This window comes from Tinamus guttatus, unplaced genomic scaffold, assembly GCF_059628265.1.
Source record: "Tinamus guttatus ecotype Peru unplaced genomic scaffold, ASM5962826v1 Tinamus_guttatus_pri_ptg000115l, whole genome shotgun sequence".
NCBI classification, from domain to species: domain Eukaryota; kingdom Metazoa; phylum Chordata; class Aves; order Tinamiformes; family Tinamidae; genus Tinamus; species Tinamus guttatus.
Window position 1 is genome coordinate 10,260,121 of NW_028288649.1, and position 25,211 is coordinate 10,285,331.

The 25,211-nt window shown below is 43.1% G+C and overlaps 1 protein-coding gene across 7 annotated transcripts in view; it reads left to right on the plus strand.

Annotated features, from left to right (window-relative positions):
- The first annotated feature begins 978 nt into the window (after window positions 1-978).
- The window catches only part of SATB1 (SATB homeobox 1), an 89,202-nt gene continuing 64,969 nt past the window's right edge, over window positions 979-25,211 (plus strand). Inside the window, exons 1-3 of one of the 7 annotated variants that reach the window (XM_088521184.1) lie at window positions 19,830-19,947; window positions 20,040-20,110; window positions 22,804-23,039. In XM_088521184.1, the coding sequence (XP_088377310.1) occupies window positions 22,829-23,039 (211 nt within the window). In that variant the 5' untranslated portion in view covers window positions 19,830-19,947; window positions 20,040-20,110; window positions 22,804-22,828. Of the gene's footprint in view, window positions 1,027-1,465; window positions 1,564-19,632; window positions 19,948-20,039; window positions 20,111-20,212; window positions 20,275-20,328; window positions 20,347-22,707; window positions 23,040-25,211 lie in introns of those variants that run through there. The other 6 variants (XM_088521185.1, XM_088521183.1, XM_010218027.2 and 3 more) reach the window with 6 other exon arrangements.

The following is a 25,211-nucleotide window of genomic DNA, read 5'->3' on the forward strand; positions in this document are numbered from 1 at the left end:
GCACTACAGAAAACACACCAGCCAGGAGCTCAGCGAGGAGGCAGCTCCAAGCTGTACCTGTAAAAGGGGCAACATTCCCTCAGCGCTTCCTTTTTATTACCCCATACGACCTAAAGAGTGGGAAAAGCTAAGGCCTCTCCAAGAAATGAGTAGTTCCAAAACACTGCAGCAAATCAGATACATGAAAAGAAATTTTAATCTTCCTAATAGAGCTAGCTACTATTTTCTCGTGGAAATGTCAGAACTGATTAAAGGCTTAGCATTTCTATTTAAAATCAGTCAGTGCACGATACATTTTAAAGGGAGAAAAATGCAGAGGCCAGATAACACGGAGATAACAGGCTAAATTAATTTCTTCTGCTGCTGCAGTAATTTGGTAGCCAATGTATAGGGCATGGGATTACCTTCTATAACTACAGAAAAAAAAAAAAAAAGTATTCTTCCTGCTGGCAAAGTCAGTATTATTAATTGTTATTACTATTATTAACCTTTGGGCTCGTGTATCCTCTGCAAATTAATGATTATTCAATAGCTGTGTGACAAGGGTGCACTTTCTAATACCAATTAATGGAAGAGCATATCACTGGTTTACCAAGAAATGTGGGGACGTGTCAACTTCACGGTCTCGGTCTTGCTTCTTAGACATGCAAAGGTGCCTACACGAAATGCATTTGTCAATTCCGTGAGCTGAAGGGGGAAAGCGGCCACAAAATCAAACAAAATCAAACAAAACAAATAAGGAAGGCGATTGGGCTGGCGTCCAGGGTCCCCTCTCTTCTCGGCCTCCTAGGGAATAAGAAGCAGGCGCCGCTTTCAGGGAAAGCTGCCCTCACCGCCAGGTTCACTTTCCAGGAATTCCGCGTCCAAACGGCGCCTCGGCGAGGCAGAGAAGGAAGGTCTTAAAAACAAAAGAACAGAGGGAAAAAGAAAAATGCCCAAGGAGAAATTATACGAAAAAAAAATGAGATTTTTTTTTAAAAAGAGGCGAATTCAGAGGCAGCGGTGCCGAGGCGCCCGCCGCGCCAGGTGAAGCGGCGGGGGGGAGCGCGGGGGCTGCGCGGCGCGGAGCGCAGAGGGCGGCGGGGACCGTCGGGGCGGCCCCGGCGCGCAGGGCCGCGGAGCCGAGGCGGCGCGGGGCCCTTCCGCGGGCGCGGAGACGGCAATGGGGCCGCGCGGGGCTCCGCGCTGCCCGGCGGCCCCGCCGCCCCCTCCGCGCGGGCACCGCGCCCCGCCCGCGGGCGCCGTGCGCGGCCGCGGCGGGAGCGCGCGCACACGCACGGACACGCGCAAACACGCGCGGGCCCCGCGCCGGTACCTGCTGCCCGGCTGCTCCCCGTGCCGGCTGCTCCTCGGCGCGGCGGCTCGGGCGCGCGTGTGCGTGTGCGCGCGTGTGTGCGCGCGTGTGCGCGCGAGCCTCTCCCCCCTGCGCCCTCCCCCTCCTCCTCCTCGCTCTCCTTCCTTTAAACGCCCACTGCCGATGGTGCGCAGACAACTTGAACTTCGGCGCAATTAACTTCGCGGGCGCCTCGGCAGCCGGAGGTGTCGCCGGCCTCGCTCCCATGCGTGAGTCGCTCCTCGGCCCGGTGGGGAGGGCGCGGGGGGCAGAGCGGGCGCGGGGGGCAGCAGCGGCGGAGGCTCCGCGCCGCGCACCTGCCGCCGCCCCCGCGCAGGGGGGCGCGAAGGAGAGGGAGGAAGGGAGGGAAGGGACGTGGCTGGGGGGAGGGGGGGACACGCAGCCCCCCGCGAGCGCTCCCAAAAGTTTGGCAAACTTCGCCCCGGCGCTGGACACCGCGGCCAGGGCGCGGGGAGCCGTCGGAGGGCGGGAGCGCGGCGGGGCCGCCGGGCTGCGCGCTGCGGAGCGCAGCGCAGCGCAGCGAGGCGTCGTGGCGGGGGGCGGCCCGCGCCCCCGGCCCGCAGCGCGGCGGGGGCGGCAGCGCCGGCGCCTCCCGTGCGCGCTCCGCGCTGTCACTCTCTTTTTTTTCTCCCCCCCTCTTTTTTCTTTTTCTTTCTTTTTTTTTTTTTTCTTTCGCTCCGCCGGCAAAACCTCCGCCTGAGCTTTGCCCAAACCACCGTCTTTTTTTTCTCTCTCTCTTTTTTTTTTTTTTTTTCTATTTTTTTCCTCGATGTCTGCGCGCACCCAGCGCCGGGAGGGAGCCGCGCTCCTGGCAGGCACCTGCCCCGCTTTAAGTTTTCCCCTGGCGGGCTCCGGGCTCCGCCACCCTCGAGGGAAACTTCGCCCAAACGCCAAGTTCGCGGAGCCGTCGGCGCTGGCCGGAGTTTGAGCGGAGCGGAGCTCGGCACCGGCGCTGCCTCCGTGAAAATAACCCGCAAATTCAGCTGCTCCAAGGCGGGCAGGAGCCCCTGGGAGCCCCTCACGCTGCTCCGCACTACTTGAGTGCGAGTTGCAGCCGTCCCTTATTCCCACTTTATATTATTTTGGTATAGTGCATCCGTATATTTGTCTGCTGTAGTCTGCTGGCAAACATTAGCATTCAAGCTTACATTTTTGACAAATGTGCAGACAGGAATAGCATGAATAGGCATCTTAAATATTAACAACCTAAGCATCTGTTGTGAAACAAATTTAATATATTTACTCTGTTTTTCTCACATTGTTAGAAAAGGTTACAATAAGTGTAAAATTTCAACTTTAGTTAGCACAAGGAATGCTTGGATATTTCACTATCTCTTCAGACATTTAACACACTCACTAGCTAGAAATGTGTCAAATCAGGCGCACTATTCAAAACCAACTTGCAACAGTAAGCATGGAGTGTAAAGGCATGAATGTAGGATGTTCTCTATAATTTGTATCGTCTCATTACTCGGCAGCACTGTTTGCAGAATTTCAGAGTGCGCTTTTCACTCCCGTGTTCCTATATGCTTTTTAGCACATTTGCACGCACACTCATTTTCCACCTCATTTTCCGTTTCAGATTGCTGTTGACATTCCCTTGCTTTTCTAGTCAAAGCACCGGTTTACGCAGGAACGTGCAATTGCAGAGAGTAGGTAACAAAAAGAGCAAGCAGAAAAGGTAACGTGCGTGCATGGTAGCGTGTGGATGAGCAGATAGCACGCACACGTTAGAAGGCAATAGGAGAAAAACTGAAATCCTCGGGTACCGCGCTCTGTATGGCCCTCTTGAACACGAATGGCTAGTGCAAAAGAAACAACTGACCCCAGGAATTCCTCTTCCCCTGGAATAAGGCTATTCTAAGGAGAACAAGAACATAGAGGAGGAAAGTCTCCAAAAAGCCTGTAGAGTTATTTCAGGAATCAGTGCATTCCTTCTCTCTCTTTTTTTTTCCCACAAGTTCAAATATGTAATAAATAAGTCCTTTGTATGCAAAAGAGTTTACTGGAACAAAAAAACATTTAAATGGAATGCTTTTTGTGCATACACTTTTAAAAAAGTAGCAGTTTCCTTTTTAGACTCTTTGTTGTTGACACTTTAAATGGGAAAGCAGCTATCACAGTTTCTCTTTCTGGTCTCCTGGTATTTTAGTGATACGCAGAAATCCTAACCTGCTGCGAAAGAGCAGTAAGGCACGTGAAGTCGCTCGGTGGTGGCACGCGCCGTTTTGCGCAGGGCATCTGTCCCAGCCGCCCGGGGTTGTGTTTGAGGAGGGTCCCGCTGGGGTCGGCAGCGTAGGCCCCGGAGGCCGGCGGGCAGCACCTGCCCTTATTGCTGCGGCTCTTTGGGGACACCCAAACGGTGCCTCCCGCTGCCCCGCGGGCGTCCGAACGCCAAGTCCTGCAGGAACGCTCACCCCTTCATCACAAAAGCGTCTAAAGGGTAGGGAAGTCCTGATACGTGCTCACTTACTCTGCCTTTCTGGTCGGGGGGTTTGAAAGCGTGTGACTGCAGTTTGGGAAATGCAGACGAAATAGTCTGGTATTCCTGGAAAAAAAAAAATCTTTTAACAATCAAATATTGTATCAGATGCTCAGGTTTTGGAAGCACTTCTGTTGTCACCTGTTTTCTAATCTGAGTGCCATCAGATAAAATTTGAAGTCCTTCCTAAGGTTTCATCTTTTTTTTTTTTTCAGAAAAAGCTAGTAGATTACTGTATTTATTATCTAAATAGACTGAAATATATAGAAAAAATGCTATTAAAAGTAAATTTTTGAATTTAAAATAGAGGAAATATGACTTTCTAAATGTTTTAGTCCTATATCTGAGAACTATGCTCTTTTAACATAGATTCTACCGAAGCATTTTATTGCCTTGTACATAACTGGCATTGCTCTCTCTAGATATATTTAATACATATACAACGAAGCCACAAACTTTCCTTCTACAACAGTTTAAACACATCTGGAACATTTTACTTTCTTATAATTTATGTTAATAGATGTAGAGTGTATATACAATCTTCTTAGAAATCATTGCTTTTTCCAAAGGGGATTTTTTTTACTTTCAGTCAGGGAATATATTTATAAGAACAGAATAACTCAAAGTATAGGCATTCTATATATCATTTTATTTTCTGTTATATTAGGTTGATTATATAGAGCTTTCATTTAGAGCAATGGGATGATGAAATTACAGAGGAGTTGTTTTTTCAAACGGTTCAAGTTGAGGGCTGCAAAAATGAATGTTTTGGGTGAAGTTCTTTGCCTGTGTAGTATTTTTCATAGAATTCTGACAAATTAATTTAATAGAAAAGCCACAAATCTCTTAGCATGGGAGGATATATTTCCAGGTAAAATGGAAGTTCTGCTTTTGCCATTATAGGCAGCAGGCTCCAGTAATCTGCTCCTCTTGTGGAATGAACACTTTCTACTTAAAGCTATCATGCACCTACTGTTTATTTACGCTGCATTAAACTGACAGCACAGCAATCAGAGGAAAAATATGACTTACTTTCCTGAAGTAAACACCGGTTTATAGGTTAGTGCGTGTATTTATATTCCTGTCGCCACTAAATAATGTCTGTCTCCATTTTAATATCTACCTGCAGTTTTATCCGGGGCAGCCGAGTCTTCCATGTTTAAAAGGGGGTGGGAGTAAAAAATAAATAAATATAAAAAGGGGGAAAGAAGAGAAAGTTTTGTTATCGTTCCATTCCGAGAGGAACTTTAAAGAAAAATGATTCTGTATTCCTTTATGGCATGCAGAAGCCAGTTTTAAAGAAACAGTCTTCAGTTTTACTTGGTGATTTTCAATTGCACTTCAACTAGGGAAAACAGAATTCCTTAACAGTATTTGTCTATCCAAGTCACTGAAATTGTATATTCAGGCAACGGCAGATTAAGGGCAGAAGCATTTTATTAATAACTGAAAGCACATATGTGTGTGTGATGAAAAATGTTCTGCAAATCTGTCACTATGCAATCAAGTGCATTTTTTAAACTTTAGTTGTCACAAAGTTGCTACTGATTCTAAAAAAAAAAAAAAAGTAAAACAGTTTGACGGTTAAAGAGTCACTTGCAGTTCTTATTGCTTGTTACACTAAAATTTTGCAACTTTATAAAATCCACGTCAGCAAACTCCATTGATATTGCTTTCTGTCTTGGACTAATCAGCCCAAGTGACTCACTGTTAACCTGCACATAACCTTAGCGTGAGTACCTCAAAGTTTGCCAAGCATCCCTAAATCCTTTGCCAGGGAATTCCATTAATAATCTTTACCTGAGGGGCCCATTTTGCTCCAAATTTCTGAAATTATGATATTTAACATGGTTAGCTTGTATGTCAAGTCCCTTCGGTACTAGTATCATGAACTCTCTACGGAACCTGACCACAACTTGTAATTGTTACTGTGGAAAGGATATGCTATAGTAGTGCCTTCAAAAAAAGTAGGTGTTTTCTGACATTTGCCATCCTGTGGCATCTCAGTTTACCACAGTTATCACCAGCACTTTGTTACCTAATTGGTATCCGTTTGCTGCTTTGTAAATGTTGACTTTCTCATGGTTTCTGCATTGTGATGCTCTCAATAAGCATAAATCTTTATAGAGACTAATATTAAATGGAATTTATGGTACTGACCTTGTTGATATGCGCTGATCTTGTCCTTATCTCCCGTACTAGTTGTAATCTGCCCTTACTCTGTGTAATCTTGGATAGTGCGATAGCAAGAGCAGAGGAATCGTGGAGTGCTCTAACAGAGCACAGTAACATACCCCAGGCACTGTCTGAATTGGTAATATCTCTTTTTAAACCTGTTGGGCCTGACTTGCCTCTCACGCACCCCGGCACAAGTCAGGAGGCTCTCTGGGGAGATTCGTAGGCCTTCGCTTTTACACTTATGCCACGGGGTCGGTGTTAGGTGTTTGTGCGGGATGAGCGGCGTGTAAACACTCCCTGCATGCACCAAGGTTGCCGTTTTGCTGTTGAAGAGTGCACATATACACTGATCTCTCCTGAGACCCATTTTCCATATGTATATGTGCCTGCTGTGCTTAGGACGGGCTATAAGGGCCGTCTTACAGGTATGTCCCAAGTTGCTCTAGAGCATTGCAGGTGACTCTTCTGCACAGCTATGGCTCCAGGATGATTAGCTCTTGCTATATCATGATTTCCTTTGGTGAAGGGCAGTTTAGATAGATAGGCAGGAGAGGCTACTCGCTTGCTCACAGACCCCTGGTCACCCGAACAGCACCTTTTGACAAAGCATCCGGATGGGCAACGTCCGTCAGCTGCGCCAGTCTCGCCTGCCTCCCAGCACCTATCCGCTCCAGCCCTTCCACTTGGCGCATTAGGACATGACATGACCTGAGGAGGTGAGGGAGGTGCTTTAAACCTAGAGTGCATCTCATCCTCCCGGGATCCTGCCATGGCAGGATCCATTGGGCCAGCAGCGACGGTTGGCATGATGCCCCACTTGCTGCTCCCCGCGATGCGCTTGGCCGGGAGACGCTACCTGGTGGCCTGTCCCTTAATCGTCCCCCGTGTCTGGAGCTCCAGGGCCCGGTGTCAGCACTGATGCTGACAAAACGTGTCCTCTTGGGCAAAGTGCCGAGTGAGCCCTTGCCGCAGCTCTTCCCCGCAGAAGCCCAGCTTGAAAGCGCACGGCGCTCGCGATTTCACGTGCAAGGCGAGGAAGCTGCTACATGCAGCATCTCTGCAAACGTGGCTTTAATATGCCTCGGGTCCTGTTACCCACCTATAAAATCACTAGCACATAGGTTTCATGGAGCACTGTAGGATTAATTAGTTCTTTATAGTCTTAAATCAGTCTTAGGATGGAAAACATTGCACAGCACAAGTGCAAAGAGTTGCTACTCGGAACTGAAACCTGCATGTGAAGGTGCTACAGACGTATTTGCTTTACAGTAACATTACTAAGAATATGCCTGTTTGCAATAGACAGGTAATTAAAAGCATTTGCAATAAGCAGCATCTAAAGTTGAGATATCAAACACGTCTGGTTTCCCCAATTCTAATATGTTAAATAAAAGTGAGAAAGCGCGAGAGAGAGCACGTATGCACATGTACCACAAAAACTCACACACAGAAAAAAGCAAAGGCAAAAAATAAAGTGAAAAGAAACTTCAGAGCGGATTTAAAAACATTCACAATCAAAGATTAATTCAATATATTTGTGGAGACATATATTGAAAAGATTTTAAGTTATTAGTGTTTTTCATCATAGGTGGGCTTTCTGGATAAATATAAGAAGTCTCAAGAATAATTAAAGTCATCTTAAAACTTAAAAAAAAATGACGGTTTTAGCTTCTAAGGATTCATTGTAATATAATAATACTGAATGCTTTTTAGTGTTAGTTCTGCACTAGACATTTAATTACAGTCTTTGTGAGACTTGTTATCTGTATAGTAACCAGTGCATAAAAAGCATGATATATACTTTTACATACAAGCTCTTGCTTGCCAGCTTTCTTTTTAAGATTATAGATTAAGATCTGCAATCCAGAATGTTCATGTCTTCAATGAAAACAACTTAATTTACACATTTTGCAGGAGGAGTGGGGCATTTATTGTAAAAAAAAAAATTTATAATACTTTTCCTTTTTCAATATTACTTGAACTGTTGTTTGGCAGGGCTTTCTTTTTTTTCTTCATCTCTGTACAGGGGCCCAAACTCAGCATTTCTTTGGTTGTTGAAGAGGTTTAGCACAAAAACAAAACAAAACAAAACAAACAAACAAACAAAAAAACATGTTCAGGTTGTATTGAAAAGTAAGACTGAAAAAATTCTAGTATAGTTTCATAGGTTTGTTTTATCCACATGAACATCTTCTTGTTTAGAGGAAAATTGCAGCTTGCCTTTCCCACGTCTGCTGTTGAATGTTGTCTGAAATAAATACATTATGGGTAATATACATGTATGTGATTAGTAATCTGGTCTTCACACTGCTGTGGGAAAGGAACATGCTTGCAAGGAAGATCGGGCACGTGAAATTAGGGTTTTCCTTCTGCAGGCTCCAATAATCCTGCAGCTCCTGCGAGGCGCTGTGCAGCTGCGTGTGGCAGAGTCCCCTGGGGTTTGCACGGAGGTCACCTGCCACACGGGGCAAAACGGGACCTGCAGCCAAACGTTGCAGAGCAGATCTTTTCTCTCAACCCTGCCTATGTCCTCCTGGGACGTTTGGGGGTTTGCTGCTTACATAGCGGTGTTGTGCAGGAGCGCCGCAGTGTTGGTGCTGGGCCCTTCCTTTCAGTGTTCTTAGTAAGAAACTCTCCCAGCAGAATCAATCAATCAAAATCAACCCCTGTCCCATTGACTGTATTTTATTGACTTTCTTTTCCTTTTCCTCTTTTTTTTTTCTTTTTCGCTTGACTCACTGGATACCACAATCTTTTTGGCTATTCCTGAATAATTTTTTAATATATATATTTTTTTGAGATAAAAGATGTGATCATGTCGTAGTAACATTTTTTCATTTGAAACTTGAGGCTCCACTACTGACTTTATTTGGATTGTATGTCCTCTGAGAAACTGGCTTATGCATTACCACTTAAAATGAACATTAGGATACTCATAGGTGCGGTTGTTAATTTCTAAGCATTCTAAAAGATAGATACCATGCAAAAAAACTAAACCTATAGAAGCTCATTTTTTGTGTGGCGTGATGGAAGGTATGCCTTAAGAAATATTATCCGGTTTGATACATTGCATTTCCAAGCAGTATTTCATATAGGTCCTGTCTCTTTAAAAATGCAGTCTCCTCTATTTGCCCTATTAATTGTTGATATGTTGCCATCCACGAGACAAAAATTAGAGCTGTAATTAAATAATCATGTGATGCTCCTTAGTGCCAGTGAGAGCAAACTCATTTTTCCAGGCCCTGATGGTCACTGATTATTGTATTACTACTGGCTTGCTTTATTTTTTTTTTAATGGCTGTATATTGCCGGGTTACCTAACCACTGCCCTTCTTTTCAAAATTAAAGGAATTGAAGAACATTAAGTCACTTAATTGGCTAGTGGTCTACGGGGACATAAAGTAGTCATACCTCCTCTGCTTTTTGGTCACTCAATTGGTTCTACTGGGAGAACTACATCAGTGGTGTGGTTGCGTGCCATTTAATTTACACTGGTGTTTTGGCTGGGATGGATGCATATAGGGAATGCCAGGAGAATTACAAAAGGAGCAGGGTATTAAAATTCAGAAATGATTAAAATTGAAATAAAAGGATGCTGCTTCTTTGCCAGTACTCTGGCAGTCATAATGACACATAGAGATTAGTTTCCACCTTCATCTTTTCCTTCTTTCTCATTTCCTCTTGTTTATTGTTGACACATTTTCCTTATGTCTCTGCTTCTCGGCGCTTTTTTCACTGTTACATATTCCTACTTTTTCTCTTTCCTTAAGCATGGAGAAGCTTACTTAACCTTATTATAACAATAACAGAATAGGTTATTAATATTTAATATGCACATGATTAAAATTTCTCTCTTAAACATAGGTCAGCTCTATTATTAACTGACATGTTATTTTTCATTTAAAAATTTTTATTCTGCCCTTACGGTTTCTCAAACACCCTTTACTTTGGTGGTGATTTAACACATAATGTTTAGAAAACTGTGTTAGGCTAGTGAAAAAAAAGAACTTACCAGTCAAGAATAATCAATTATGCATGAATTCAGATATAACAGATGGAAACTGGTGAGTTAAAGTTTCTCCTTAGCTTCATGATTTTTTTGTTTTGTTTTTGTGACACCTGTCTCTTATGTATAGATAAACATCTAACATAGCATACTGCTTTTCGTGCATCTTTGTGTTTTTTGTTTTTTGGGTTTTGTGTTTTTTTTTTTCTCAGTGTGGCATAAACTCATTTCCCCACCATTCCTAACTTACTGTTTGTAATTTGTTTGTCTGCTGGCATTGCCTTTCTCTAGGGTAATCCTTTGATGAAGCTAGCATTTAAACTTCTAATAAATTACAGCATGTCTTTTAACCTTAAAATTATGTCAGCACGATATTTTAAATTGTCTGGGTTCAGTTCTGCCTTCAGCTGCTTATGGCCTATAGTGCTAGTGACATTAAAGCAACAGGGTAGACTATGACTGTGCATATATATTCATATATGCATATGCACACATTCTTGTGATTGTGATACTTATATAGGCGTTCCCTCCAGAGGCATTAATTAAATTTCTTTCAATCATTTGACAATGAAGCAGATTGCTTTGCTGCCTTTTATTAAGTTCAGTATTGACTGGGCAAAATATTTCTTTTGGTCATAGAAAGATTTGCACCCACCTGTATCAAGTAGATAATAATCCTTTGCTGCATTCCCACAGCAGCAGTACTTGGTACCAGTTGGTACCAAGTAGAAGAAATGCAGAATATGTTTGCTTCCTCTTTTTATAGGGAAGATTATAGAATAGCTTCAATCACTGGCTTAGATGTGTGATGACAGGTTTATCTTTTTGTTGTTGTTGTCGTTGTTTGCATAGTTCATACATAGTTGCCTATTGGGGAGCTGTTGTATTTGAAGACACCCTGTGTTTCAGAAACACAGGTAAGTTGATAGGGAAAATAATTTTCTAGGACTGCAACGATTTGGAGCATTTCTTCACCGGGCCCCACCCACACTTGAAGCTGCACATCCTCAGGTGTGGCACAGAGATATTTTCTGTCCTATAAAAAAATGACTTCAGAGAATGCACTGCAGATTTTTCATGAGCGGAGTACTTCAAAATTTCTCGTGAGCGTGTTACCCACTTTTTTGAACAAAAAAACAATACAGAGAGGAACCAGTAAAATAACCTGCCAGACTTAAAATGAGATATAAAAGATATCCTAAGGAAATGGACATGGATGCTGTGAAAATAATTGCTCTGTAGGTTATTTCTTCTAACCTAGCTGAAAGTCTATTATGAAACTTCATGTACATGCTTTATTTTTCCCACATACTCCTTACTCAGATATTCCTAAGTCAATGTAAAACACAAACTTTTTCTCCAAAGTTTTTGTATTTAATGTGGGAAATACTTTTTACACAATTACTGAGGCATTTACCCCAAGCACTTTCACCAGAATAGAAACAAAATGTCATAAATATTAAGCTCCTCTCACTCTAAAAAATGCCCCATTTTAGTAGATTCACAACTTCTCTTATCTATCATGATCCCTTTCCACTGTGGTCGCTTAACAGGAAATCTAGAAATGTAGCTGTTTTAGCAAATAGATATATTACGTATTTGAATACATTTTTGTTATGTTTTCTCCGTTTTTTTCTTTTACCTTTTTGCCTCTTCTGTTTTCTTTTGAAATTCAGCAAAAGTATTTTTCAACATTTACAGGGTACATGAAGGAACGTTTTGAAGTGACTTGTTTTTGCCTTATGTTGTGTGCATTTATACTAAGTATACCCTGACACTTGTGTAAATGACCTTTATCTTCATGACACTCCATATGCTAAAGCTTTTTTATTTTAGCGCCTGAATATTAACAGGTACCTTGTTCCTTAAAAGAACTATGAATATTAACAGGTATCTTGTTCTTTAAAAGAACTGTGGAAAAAAAAAAAAAAGAAAACATTCATTTGGTCTTTGTTATTGTGGAACCTTCTGAGTTTGAGTTTGGAAACATCATGAGAAGAAAAAGCAAATTCGGCCAAAACCACCAACTTTCAATTTGTTTTACACCGAAACCACACATTTTGCATGCATTTTATGTACAATGAATATTGACTCCTGTCAGGTTTGGCCATAATTAGATACAGTTTTACTTAAAAGGTTTTGAACCTTAGAAAAAGTGTAGCAGAACCTGGGCAGAGTTCTGAGTTAACAGCGAAACTGGAAACAGGACATTTCATGTGGTTTTGGGTTTCATAATGAAAGTTTGACATAGTTCAAGTCATCAATCAGTTCTAACCATTTCCTTAGACTTAAACTCTTCCATGTTTGCAATGCACAATCTTTATCAGCAGATTTTGCTCAGACTCCCAGGCCAGTGGGAAAGAGGCCAGTGTGTCCCGGCGATGAAGGGTTCCTGTGTAAGAAATCGCCGGTGTTGGAGCGCAGCAGAACACGTGTCTGAACCGTAGCTCATAGCGCCTGAATAATCCCTCCGTGGTGCTAACCACAGCGGTTCAGACTGTTCTGCACCATAACAGGCAGCTTCGCTCGGAATACGTGAAATTCGCCCTCACTCAGAATTGATGGATTAAGCTCCTGTGATCCTAAAACCCTCACGTTTTATTAACTCGGGGTGCACTTAAGGCCAGGAAAGAAATGCAATAGTTGGAGGTCGTGGAAAATGAGGCATGAGGGGGAAAGTAAGTGGAATCAGCAAAGTACATTACACAACAGTTTAGAAATACCTCTCTCTAACTTTGCTTTTAATAAGTAAAAAATAACTTAAGCTCTCCTGATTTATATGTCGGTGGATCACAGTTTACCTCTGGAATGTTTAGCCGTTTTATACTATTTGTTACCATGTTCTTAGTAAACTAAAACATTACAGTAGATGCTCTTCAGATGCACCTCTGAAATAAATGTTTATGAACCAACTAGCACTTCTTTCAGTTAACAGTTACATTCCCATCTCTTGCCTAGGAATTACCCAGTGATGTAATGATCACCCCAAGTTCCCCACTAAACATAGTTGTGTGACCTGGAAAAAAAGGATACCTCTCAGGGAAGGGTGGGCAATTAGTGACCTGCAGGACAAATACTTTGCCAGCTTTTCTCCTTGCTTCCAGATGCTAAATTGCATTAAGATTATTGCATTTTTTTATTTGTTTTATTTTTTTGGAAGTGTTTGGCTGTCACTGCCACGTAGAAATTACAAGTTCATCAAGGATCAAGTCAACTGTTACAGACAGAAGAGGGTATTGGCCCACATTCCTTTTTTGTAAGTTGAAGCTTGCTATTTGAAGTGGTTCTGAAACTCAGAGATATAAAAATATTGATTGATTTTTAAGTTAAGTGCAGTCAGTGCCTGTGGAAGTTGCAATGCTCATATGCATAAGGAGTGAACTCCCTCCCGTCCCCCGCACAGGTTGAGATTGGGGAACAAATGGGTGAAATTTACCCAGTTCATCTATTAATACTCATTGCTGTGATCTTTTTTGAAAAAGTGAATACCTGTCTGTTACAGTTTGAACCAGATAGGATTTCTATAGGCAACCACAGGTGAAACACTGCACTCTTATTAGCGATCACGCTCACCCTTCACTTCCTCCACCACGCCAAACAGTTCTGGCATTTTTTTACTCTGTATATTTTTTTTTTTCCAGAAATTTGCCTCTTAGTGACTTGCTTGGCAGCAAGGGGCAAACTGAAATGACTCTGGGGGTTCACCCCAGGAAACGTGTGTATTTATGTCAGTAATAAAAACCAGCATGGTTGAAATAGGCGTATGGCAGTGAAGGGCACTTATGCAAAACGGTGCGGTGGTTTGACTAAAAGTAGTTTATTTTAGGCCAAACCATGTTTTGCATATTCCTATCTAATCCTATTTTTAAAAGAAGATGCCATGATTGAAAGAGGCTGCAGAAAATGTTTGCAGGAGTAAACGAGCCTCATCGCATAAGCAATCAATAGGGAGATGTCTGTTTGTATATGATTTTACATATCTGCAAGCTAGCTGAGACATCCAACTGCAAAATGCTGTACCATGGGACACCGTGTAGATATCTGATACTTTCCAAGGGATTTGGGGTCTGTAAACTAATGAGTGCATTACATGTCGCCATATATGTACGTTTTTCACCTCTGACAAATATGGTAAGGATAATTTACTTCACTTAATAAGCAATTAAGTGCAGTTCAATATAGCTGACTATTTTAAGTTAAATATTCATTTTACGTAACTGTTTCAGGACCTGGTATGTGAGAGAACACAAACGAGCAGAAATTGCTCATGCAAAATGTGAGAGGGGACGACAGCTTGTGCGCGATGCCTCTCAGTGCGATGAATTTCATTTCCTCGCACTTTTGCTTTTTGACAGGCACACTCTGCAGGCTGGGCCAGGTTGCAGTCCGAAGGATCTAGGTTGGGATGTCACTTTGCGTGGGGCGTGGGGGACTCTGCCATCGCCTTGGCTAACGCGCCCCGAGCGCCTTGAGCACTCGGGTTGGCGTTTGATGGAGAAATGCAGAGTAGGAGACTGGAAAGCGCCTCGAGCTGGAGGTGCCCAGGCCACGGGGCCGCAGGAGCGGGCGCACGCGGCGGCGGCGGCCGTGCCAGGCTGCTCCATGTGCCCAGACGGGGCTGCGGAGGCGTCAGGAGCGCGCACCAAACCCAATCAGCCCCATCTCCCCCGAGCAATCCGATAAAGGAGAGCGTGCGGCTGTGCCGGGATTTGCTCTGCTGCCAGGGCCTTTCTGTTTGCCTTGCGCCGGAGCCAAGCTCCGAGCCATAGGCCCGAGTTTCCTCCTTTATTTTGCACCCGTGAAGGCTGGAGGCCTTCGGCAGCACCGAGGCAGCACCCGCGCCGGGGAATTCGCTTGCTGGGGCAGCTAGCGAGGCTGCCGCTCGCCGGGAATTCACCGCCGACTTGCGAAAACGGGGTCCAACTTTCTAAGTATGTCTCATTTCAGCACAGCCCCGTGCGAGATGCATTTAAACATCATAAATACAGTGCAATGGCTTTATTAAGGATTAATAAGCTTTATTAAACATATATTTGTCTGCACCATGTTGACTGGAAGCTATGAAAAATGTGATGTTCCTATTGCTGCAGGTTTAAATGATTGCCTGCATATGTATCCATGACAATATCTATTCATCTTCTCTTCTTTATATATGTTTTTATTATAAATATCTTTATTTTAGTGGAACATTTTAATATAAAAGCTGACGCAGTGGAGTGCAAACTGGAATAGGTCAAAGGAAAATCAGATATCTGTATCTTAAATTTATTCCAAGTAGTTTGGTATTGATAAAAAAAAATCTGATTGTTGTCTATATGTCGAGATATGGCAGCGTTCATTAATTCTGGCTCTCTAGTCGAAGCGAGGCTTGCATGCCAGCATTCAAAAGTCTGTAGTGAATACTCTACCAGAGCGATACTCAGAAATTAAATTAATCCACGTTGTCGGGAGTTTATATGGCATAAGTACATATATGGAGTTTCAAGAACAGAGTTATTTTCCATAATCATTCATCTCGAGCATAGGAAGCATATGCATGATTATATAATTAACAGAATATTTGTTTGTCAGTGTTTGGTTAGTGTGCATAATAATATCATTATTAGGCCTTCTGTGCTCCTGTATTATCAGATTGTTATCTCCCTGCTCCTTTAATTTACTGTGTCTGCTTTTTAGATTAATCACTTTGTTTTAATCTGAACATTTTAAGGTATTTTGACCATGAAGAGAGTGGTTTGTGGCACCAAAGCAAAAGCATTTTTAGAACAGATTTACAGATTTTAATCTCTTTTTTTTTTTTTTTTTGGTTGTTGCTGTTGACATACCTGGTAGTCATTTTTACAAGGTGGTGTTTTAGTCCGCAGACCTTGTTCCAAAACATATTTTTAAAAATCTACTCTGTTCTAACCAGCCCCCTATCTCTCAGATTATCTCCACTGTCCTTATTCTCCATCATGTTGCAGGCAGCATATTGCCAGCTCAGTCACTCTCCTCTCACATGATTTTCTCTTTTAGTGGTCAGTCTTGCTCTCTGCTAAGGTATTCTGTAAAGATGAAAAGTGACACAATGTTGTTATTCTCCATCGTCCCCACAAAGTCTGGACCTAACTAGTTAACCCCCTTTTTTTTCCCTCCAGGTGTTCAAATATAATTGTTCTCCCATCCTTTTATTTATTTATTTATTTAAGGGACTGAACACTATTCATTCTATCTCATTGGAAAAGAAAAAAAGATTGGTTTCTAAATAAACAACCTGCTAGACAGTTATCCCTTGATCATATGTTAAGGAAGATGTCGTCTACCTTTTCCCTTGTTTTTCTTTGCAAAGCATGTTTCTTGTTTTCCCCTTTTCAGGGCTCTCAGTAACAATCTTAGTAACCTTTTTAGGACATGCAACATATGTACAACTTTTCATGATTCCTTTATTTTCCACCTCTACTTGCACTCCTTTGAATAACAACATTATATAACATTGTATTCATTTTGAAGCAATGCATTTCTTTGCTTCTGAGATTATAATCTATTTTGTGCATTGCCGAATACAATAAATATTTCATGTATTCCACCCTATTACCATTTTCCTCTTTCTGCATGCCCCGTATGCTGTTTGTGCTTATTTCAGTAGACATCAGCTTGTTTCTTTACCTGGTTTGGATGAAGTGCTGGTGTTAGGGTGATATATCTGTAGTGATAATTTTGCTCTTCATTCATTTCCCTGTTCTTTATTTAGGAGCTTCACTGTTGTGTTTTCATTTTATGCGTTAGAAAAGTATTATTAACCTCCCCCTTTCTTAGTATTTCTGTTGCTTCAAGCCCGCACATTCGGCTCATGCTTTTTCCCCCCAGAGAAGTTTCTACTCTAAACATTTTGGCTATCTAGCGCGTGCAGTAGTTCGCATTTTCTTTGCTCTATGATGTAACTCTCAAAACACTAGGCATTTTATCAATAAAGAAGTTTAATTTTTCTCTTATCTCTCAGCCTGTACAAACTTGTTGCTTTCAAGTTTGTCTAGTTGGGTTACTTTTTTTTTTTTTCCTCCCCCCTCCCTGGTGCATTGTGGGAAAAAAAGTTATGCCTGTCTCGCGGTTATTTATTTTGTCAATACGCTGCCACCTTGGTTTATTTTTATCGTTCTTTATTGTTTTTATCGCTTTCCACGCGCCGGGCCGCGGGCCCTGCCCCGCAGAGGGGCGGGCGCAGCCGCGGGGGTGGCCGCGCGTGGCCCCCGCGCTACCGCGGACGCGGGTGGGGGGCGCGCGCGTGGCCCGGCCTCCGCCCCGCGGAAACTCCCCGCCTTGCGCCGCGGCGGGCGGAGCGGGCGGGGAGGGGGCTACTCATTTCCCACCTTTCCCGTCTCTTAAAGCGCAGCCGGCGCTTCTCCTTCGCCGCCCTTAATAGGCGGGGGGACGAGGGAAAAATAAAATAAATAAAATAAACAAAATAAGTTTCTCCGCGGCTGCTCCGCCGGGCCCTGGGCTTTCCCCGCTCTCCCGCGGCCGCGGAGCCCCTGCGCGGGGCGGCGCGGAAGCTCCGCGGCGGCGGTGGCGGTGGGGGGGGAGGGGTGGCCGCGCATCCTCCGCGCGGCCCCCGCCCCCGCCGTGCACCTGCCCGCCGCGCAGCCGCCGCGCAGCCTCCGCGCGCAGGGGCGGGCGCTTGGCACGCCGGCAGGATATTGTTCAGCCTTCATCCCTCCCCCCCCCTTCCTCCTCCTCGTCGTTGTCCCCGAGCTTCCCCCCGGCCGTCGCGTCGCGTCGCGCCGCGGGCGCGCGCGGAGGCTGCGCGGGGCCGGGCATTGTGTGCGGCGCGCGCAGGGCCGCCTCACCCGCACGGGCGCGCTGCAAATTCGTGCGCGCCCGGAAGCCGCTCGTCCTCCCCCGCGCCGACCCCCCTCGCCGCTCGCCGCCCGGCCTGCCCGCGCCCCCCGCCCGGCCGCCACCCCGGCGCTTACGCCGAATTCCCCTTTCCACCGCCTTTTCCTTTTCATCCCTGCTATTCTCCCCCCTCGCCCGGCTTCCCCTCCCCCGCTGTGTCTCCTTCACCACCATCTCCTCCTCCTCCTCCTCCTCTGCCACTTTCTCCCTCTCTCTCTCAGGACGCGTCGGATGATCCGGGGCCGCCGGGGAAAGGCTCCGGGCAGCAGCAGGGAGGCTGCGTCCTCCTCCTCCTCCTCCTCCTCCTGCCGTCTCGGGCTGTTTCAAAAAAAAAAAAAAAAAAGCCGGTGGCCTCGGTGTTATTTTGTATTAAAATGAGGAGGAGGAAGAAGAAGCAGCGGCGGCAGCGGCAGCGAGCGGTAGCGGAGAGGAGGATCTGAGCAGGGGACGGCGGCGGCGGCAGCAGCAGCAGGAGGAGGAGTAGTGATGAGTCAACTAATAATTTAATGGGGACAGAAACAGAGAGAGGGAGAGAGGAGGGGGGGAGAGCAGAGCGAGGCAGCTCCGTCCGGGGACGCACACACACACACACACACACATACACACATACACACACACACACACACACATCCCTGTAACATCCAGCAACAACCACCAAACCGGCCTAAATAACAACCCTGCTCAGCCAGACGGGGGGAGCGAGAATTGAAAAAAAAAAAAAAAAAAAAAGGCGATTTATTATTCTTTTCCGCTCATCACTGCTTTTTTGCTGGTTTGGTTTTTGTTGTTGTTGTTGCCTTTTTTTTTTGCTACCTTTCTATTTTATATTTTTGCCCTCCACCCCCTCTTTCTTGCGAGTAACTCTTCTCGGAGTTCCCAGGTTTTTCTATTTTATTTTTCCTTTGGCGAAACAACTGTTTATATATATATATAGAATATAGATATTTAAATTATAATTTCTGGCGGCTCTGGACTCGGAGGGAGTGCAACCTCGTCACTTTTTGTAGTGGTGCTGCTGTGCCTTGTTGTGTGTGTTTCCTTCCTTCTCTCTGTTCTTTTCCTTTCTCTCCCCTCCTCTCTCCCCCCTCTCTCGCACCACAGCCCCCGGTAAATGAGAGGAGACAGGTCCTCTCTGCCTCTTTTTTTTTTTTTTTTCCCCTCCTCTCCCCGGACCGCGAAGGCGAGACTAAAAGTGGCATTTTAGTGCCTTTTCCTGCGATTTTTCTCTGCACTTTTTATCTCTCTCTTTTTTTTTCATTTTTTTTTTTAAATCTTCAGGAGCGATCTCTGGGGCTGAGGTTTCCGCAGAAAGTTTGGGGGCTGTTAAGGGGTGTATTTTTGCGGAGGGGGAGGGGAGCGAGCTCCTTCTGTGTGTGCTGCTCCTCTGGGTGCCTATTGGAGAATAATAGTGTAAGTGACAACCTAGAAGTAGACTTTCTGCTCCTCACACTGGATAGAAAAGCTGCTGCTTTTTTTTTTCCTTTTTTTTTTCTTTTTTTTTTAATAACTCCCTTTCTCACTTGCTCCTTGTCGCACGGATTTTATTTTTGAAAGGCTAGCTAGGCTTAAGTCACCCTCCACCTCAATTTAAACCTGCTACTTTTTTATCCTAATTTTTATTTTTTATTTTTTTAGCGTTACACTTGTCTGATCCATTTGATCTTCGTCTGCTTCTTCCATTGCTAAACCTTGATAACCTGGCTCTCGCAACAGATATATAATATATATAATATATATACTATATATATTATTATTATTTTTTTGTCCATTGCCTTTTTTTGCTCATGGCTACTCTGTTTCTCGATATCTGTTTTTGCCCCTCCCCGCCTAGAGGGAAATAGCAACAAGAAAAAAGAGAGAAATAAGAGAATATTAAGGGAAGTAGTCCTCAGGTCTGCTGCCCCCTCCCCTCCCCCCCAACCCCCCCCCCCCCGCTAAAAAAGGGGGGGGGCACCTAGAAAACATCAGTCTTGAACTTCTTCCTCTTCAAGAGCTCGGGCTGCAAAGGAACCCTCCTTTGTTTTTGTTATTTATGTGCTGTCAAGTTTTGAAGTGGTGAGTTTCGGGTCGGTTTTGCTAATTTCACTCAGAAAACTGCAGTGTTTCTGTTTCTAGATAAGTACTTTGCTTCTTTGTCTCTTTAAAAGGTCACAGTGAAAGCTTGGCCTGGATTGGGAGAGCCATATGGAACGGATAAGTGCGGAGCCGCTCTCAAAATGTGATTACGGGGTTTTTATGGGGGAGGGAGGGAAGAGGAGGGGAAAGGGACGGGGAGGGGGCTGAATCCAGAAGGGGGGGAAGAAATAATATAATATAGCCCCAGCGGCGGTGCCTCCCGCCAGCGGCGCGCTGCCGCCGCGAAGCTCATTGAGAAATTGCGCGGTGCGTCCGTAGGTGTTCGCTGGCGCTTCGGAAACCCGTGCCTTGAAAATCCGTGCTCTTCTGCGAATGCCGGTGATGAGAACTTGTAGTTACGGAGGATGCCTAGATGCGGAGGAAGCCCGGGAAACTCTTGGCCTGGGATGTGTGGGGATGATGATAGCGATGCCCTGCGAGTGCCTCCTTGGGCAGGCCGGGCTGAGCGTTGCTCATCACTATTCCAGGCTGAGGTTTCACTGAACTTTAGCCTTGGGCATGGAGTTTAAATGAGTAAATTAGGTGTTTTATGTGCATGTAATTTTGCTTTGTAACATAAAGCTTTTTACAAGATGACTAAGCGGTTAAAAGATGCCGATGGGAGGGTATTCTAAGGCCAAGCTAAAATGACCCATTCGGTGTTTTGGTGGTGCTCGGTGTATTAACTAAATTGCGATCTATCACTTTTATTCACTGTACATGATGTAGTGCTATTCTGACTCATGATGACTAGATACTTTCTGTAGCAAGAACCTTGGTGCATAGGAGTACTTCTGAAGTTGCCAAAAGTAACAAAAAAAATCTTACTCCAGATTTTCTTTTTTTTTTTTTTTTTTTTTTACTTTTTTGTTGTTGTTATTAATCTTCTTATTCTTGAGAGACCAGTTTCAGAAAAGCAGCCCTGTGTTATATGAGCATCATCAGAAATGTCGGAAGATGTCAATGATTTGAGTCTGTAATTCTGTGGTTAGGCTGCAGTTAACACAGTAAAATGAGAATAATCTCTTTAAAAAGTGGCTAAATAAGGCACATTTACCGTTAATGAGACACAGGACCGAAAACAGATGGGACCAAGATTAATGGTAACCCTTAGCATGTCACCTTAAAGCACAAGGATAAATAATGATTTTCTAAACTTTAGCGATTCGGTGGCATTCTTAAGCTTGTAAATGTTCAGATTAATATATTACCTCTTTCTTTACCATGTCGGGCAAAGCAGCACTGTGTTCAAACAAGAAAAAAGAATAGTTTACAGAATTGTCGCTGGTGTATATACCAACGATACAGAGCACGTGAAAAATCCCAAGATGTTTAGGTTTTAATAGCTTTGCTATGAAACATGCAGAAAATGTGGTGAATTACTAGGCAACTGAAAGAAAGTAGCAATTATCAGATTCTCACCGGTCTGTGTAAATAAATGAGATTTCCCTAATAATTAATATTTGCACTCAGTAATGTATATTCTAGTTCATAAATTAATGTCTATAGTCACCTGTCCTTACTGGTTGTATTATATTCTCATAGCGTAATTGTCAGCGTAGCTGCACCTTTCTCAGCCAGAGAAAGGTAGGGTGAAAGAGCTGATGATCATAGCATTATTGATGAATGAAATCATAACCAGATAGATGACTCAGTTCTCAGCAACTGATCGCCTTTACACTGGATAAAATACATCCTGATGAGTGACAAAAACCCTCAAAACTTATTCCGTTATGGTCTTGATTTGAGGGACTTTAGTGTTTTAACTGGAATTGTTATTTGTGGACTGAGGTTTGAAAAGTTTGTGAAAGGGGAAATATAAGCCTGCTAACGTATACCTTTCCTTAGTTTGCAATTGAAATTAATTCCTCTTTTTTTTTTATTTTTGCTCTCTCTTGGTTTCACGTACCTATGCCAGTATGTAACTTTGCATCACCAAGGGTTGTTTTATATTTAAGAAATGTAGAAATTGTGGTTCTTCAGCGTTATCTCTTGTGAGATTCTGCCTTCTTTCTTCCTTTTTTATTTTTTTTTAATTTAAGAAACAATACTCCATTTAACACTTAAAGTTTAACATCTTAAAATTTACATAAGCATATCTAAAACTTTGCCAAAGTTGAAAAACTCTTCGTATAAGATCAGCTAGGAAATTCAAGAACGGCCACTTCCCGCTGCTGTCCATTTAAGTTAAATGTTAAATTCTATCCCTACTTTTATTTTCTGTGGGGAAAAATGTAGATGAATGATATTCCGCATTGCTAACAGATCTGTTGCTCCCCTAACTAAAGTTTTGACAGTCTCTCTATTGTGTGCTTCCATTCTTTTACCACATAGACTGAGGTCACTTTCACTAGATTTTGTTTTATTCTTTTCCATCCCAACAATAAAAGCCTCCAGGATTAATAGCAAACCTTTCTGTGAGATTTGTAATAATAGTTATGTTGGAGCACATATCTTGAAAATCATCATCATTTCTATCAGTATTAGTCTGTCTCACACCTGCAAGAATATCTTTAAAGATTTTTTTTTTTTTTTAATAGGGGTACTCTAGTTGACTCTTAAAAATAAGTATAGCAGATTATGATGCGATCTCTCTATAAAGTGGGGTATGAGGTAATTTTGGAGAATATGTAATTTTTCTTTTTTTTAAAAAAAAGTAATCTTCTGGCTAATTGAAATAGTTATCTGTTCTTTGTGAGCTCACTCTACATATATATCTCTGTACATGTGCAGGCTGTGTACGTATACATATGCGCACACGTGTACAACATATATTTTTTTTTTGAATCATGGCAGGTGATCTTTAGAGGCGGGACTGAGTATGGATCATTTGAACGAGGCAACTCAGGGGAAAGAACATTCAGAAATGTCTAACAATGTAAGCGATCCGAAGGGTCCACCAGCCAAAATTGCGCGCTTGGAACAGAATGGGAGCCCATTAGGAAGAGGAAGACTTGGAAGTACAGGAACTAAAATGCAAGGAGTGCCTTTAAAACACTCTGGACACCTGATGAAAACTAATATTAGAAAAGGTAACACTTTTGATAATTCTGCATTGGAGAAATATGGGTTATAATTATATGGGGGGAAACATATTTTTGCAGACTCTACTTCATTTATATTTCAGTATTAAATCTCCGTTCTAAAATATTATATATTCCCAACTCTGATATAAATCGCATTTGGGAAATGTTAAGCTTGGGTGGAGCATCTTGCTTTACAGGGTGGAGTCTGGTTTTTGTTAAGGTAAAGGGTAGCTGTACTGATTAAAGAAAATTCTTACCTTGAAATACAAGTAATATAATAAATTCATTCTTTGAATAAGTGTTGGGCTGAGGAATGCGAAAATATGTAAGAGTGAATGCTGAGCCCCCGAAACAAACTCTCGCCTTTCCTCTTAGTGATGGTTCAAGCGTGGAAGGGGCAGCAGTATTTCCATAGCAGTTGTAAGTTGGTTTGAAGGAGAGAGTGTAAATCTTTAGGTATCGCATTGGAAAAGTCATTTATGATGTCAATCTTCGCAGTTTATTTTCTTAAGTACAATTCATTATTGAACAATGAACAACTTGGGTGTCATATTTTTCAGTGGCTGGTTTGCTGTAATTAGACATTTACACAAGGAAAAGGCACGTTTAGAATCACTGATGTTTGTATATGGATGCCTTTTGTTTGCACTAAAAAATACTTTTAGTGAAGAATAATCTCTAAACCTTGCTTATCAAAAAATATGCCTTACTGACCACAAGCTGCAGGCTTGTTAATTTAAATCAAACTATGCTGCATGTAATTGGGCATTTGTTTTAAAACAGCCTCCACTCTTCTCAGTATAATTGGTATATGTTTGTAATCCAGATTTTTCTTGCATTTGCTAAGCAAAGTGCAAAATGCAACCAAGAGTATTAAACGCATGAAGTTAGAAGGCAGAGGAATTTCATTGTGTCTGATGCATAACATTTATTGTACAATCATTTATTTTTTCCTCGGTTTGGTGAAAACAAAGAATATATTGATCCCGAAATGAACAGACACAGCAGTCCGTATTGTTAGATCTTTATCTATTAAAAATGGAAAAACAGCACTTCAGCAAATTCTTTGGCCTCTGCTCATGATTACCCTATTTATTGATTGTTTGCCAAGAATGTATGCATCTTAAGAAAGCAAGGGTAAGAGCATTAAAAATATAATTTATTACGGCTTTTCAAACAGAGTGCATTAATATTGTACGCCGAAGCAGTGGGGCTATATAAAAAGGACTTTCTGACGCCTGCAAACATATAAGTTCCATAAATTCCTAAATAGGAGATTTCAGCTGTCTCTGGTATTATGTGATATTTGCACAGCAAACTTTAATGCCAGGACAGTTTTAGACAAGGATTCTACAGACTTCCCTGCTCCTTATGGCAGACGTGCTGTTTACACAGACTCGTAAACCTTCAGCAAAAGCTCTAACACTGCCTTCAGGTTTAAATCATGTTGTATTTTTAGCAGCGAGCACTGACCAATGCTCTCCCCTTTAATACCAGAAGGTTATGAAGTTGCTGCACTTGGAGGTCTTGCCAAGTGCTAGCAAGAGTGATCAGCCAGCTGAGATTGTGCTCTCCTGTATAACATTTTTCACATTAACAGAAGGACACCAGTGACAGTTTGCTAAAAGATTTAGTAGCTTGATTTGTAGTCAGATGATACCTGTGTCACACTGCCAGGATCCACCTCTGGTATCTACGCTGCACATCAAAATTTGCTCCCGTGTTGTTCAAAGTGCTGCGTTTTTCAGGCTGCTGCAACTTGTGAGACGCCGTAGCTGGCAGGCCACGGGCTGGCACGGAGCGAAGCACCTGTGCGTTGTTAGCTCCGTGTCCGATAATAACCTAATTTTTGTAGGAGAGATAAGGAAGAAAACAGCCGTGCCTTCGCTGTTCTTGAGCGTAGAGGCACGGTGTGTTAGCACAAAGCTCTGGGCATGCTTTACCTTCCCATATTTAACTGTTTGGAAATGTGGAGTCCCTTCTTCAGGCACAGGTAGTAGGGGTACCTGAACTGTGAGAGCTTGGAGCAGGGTGGGGGAGACCTTTTTTCAGGTGACGTGTGTGTATGTGCGTGTTTTGGAAAGCTCTCCGCAGCTTAATTAAAACCATTGAAGAAATCACCAGTTTGCACGGACTGTTTTTGCTTTGGTCTTCTCTCCCTTCCTGACCAATCTCACT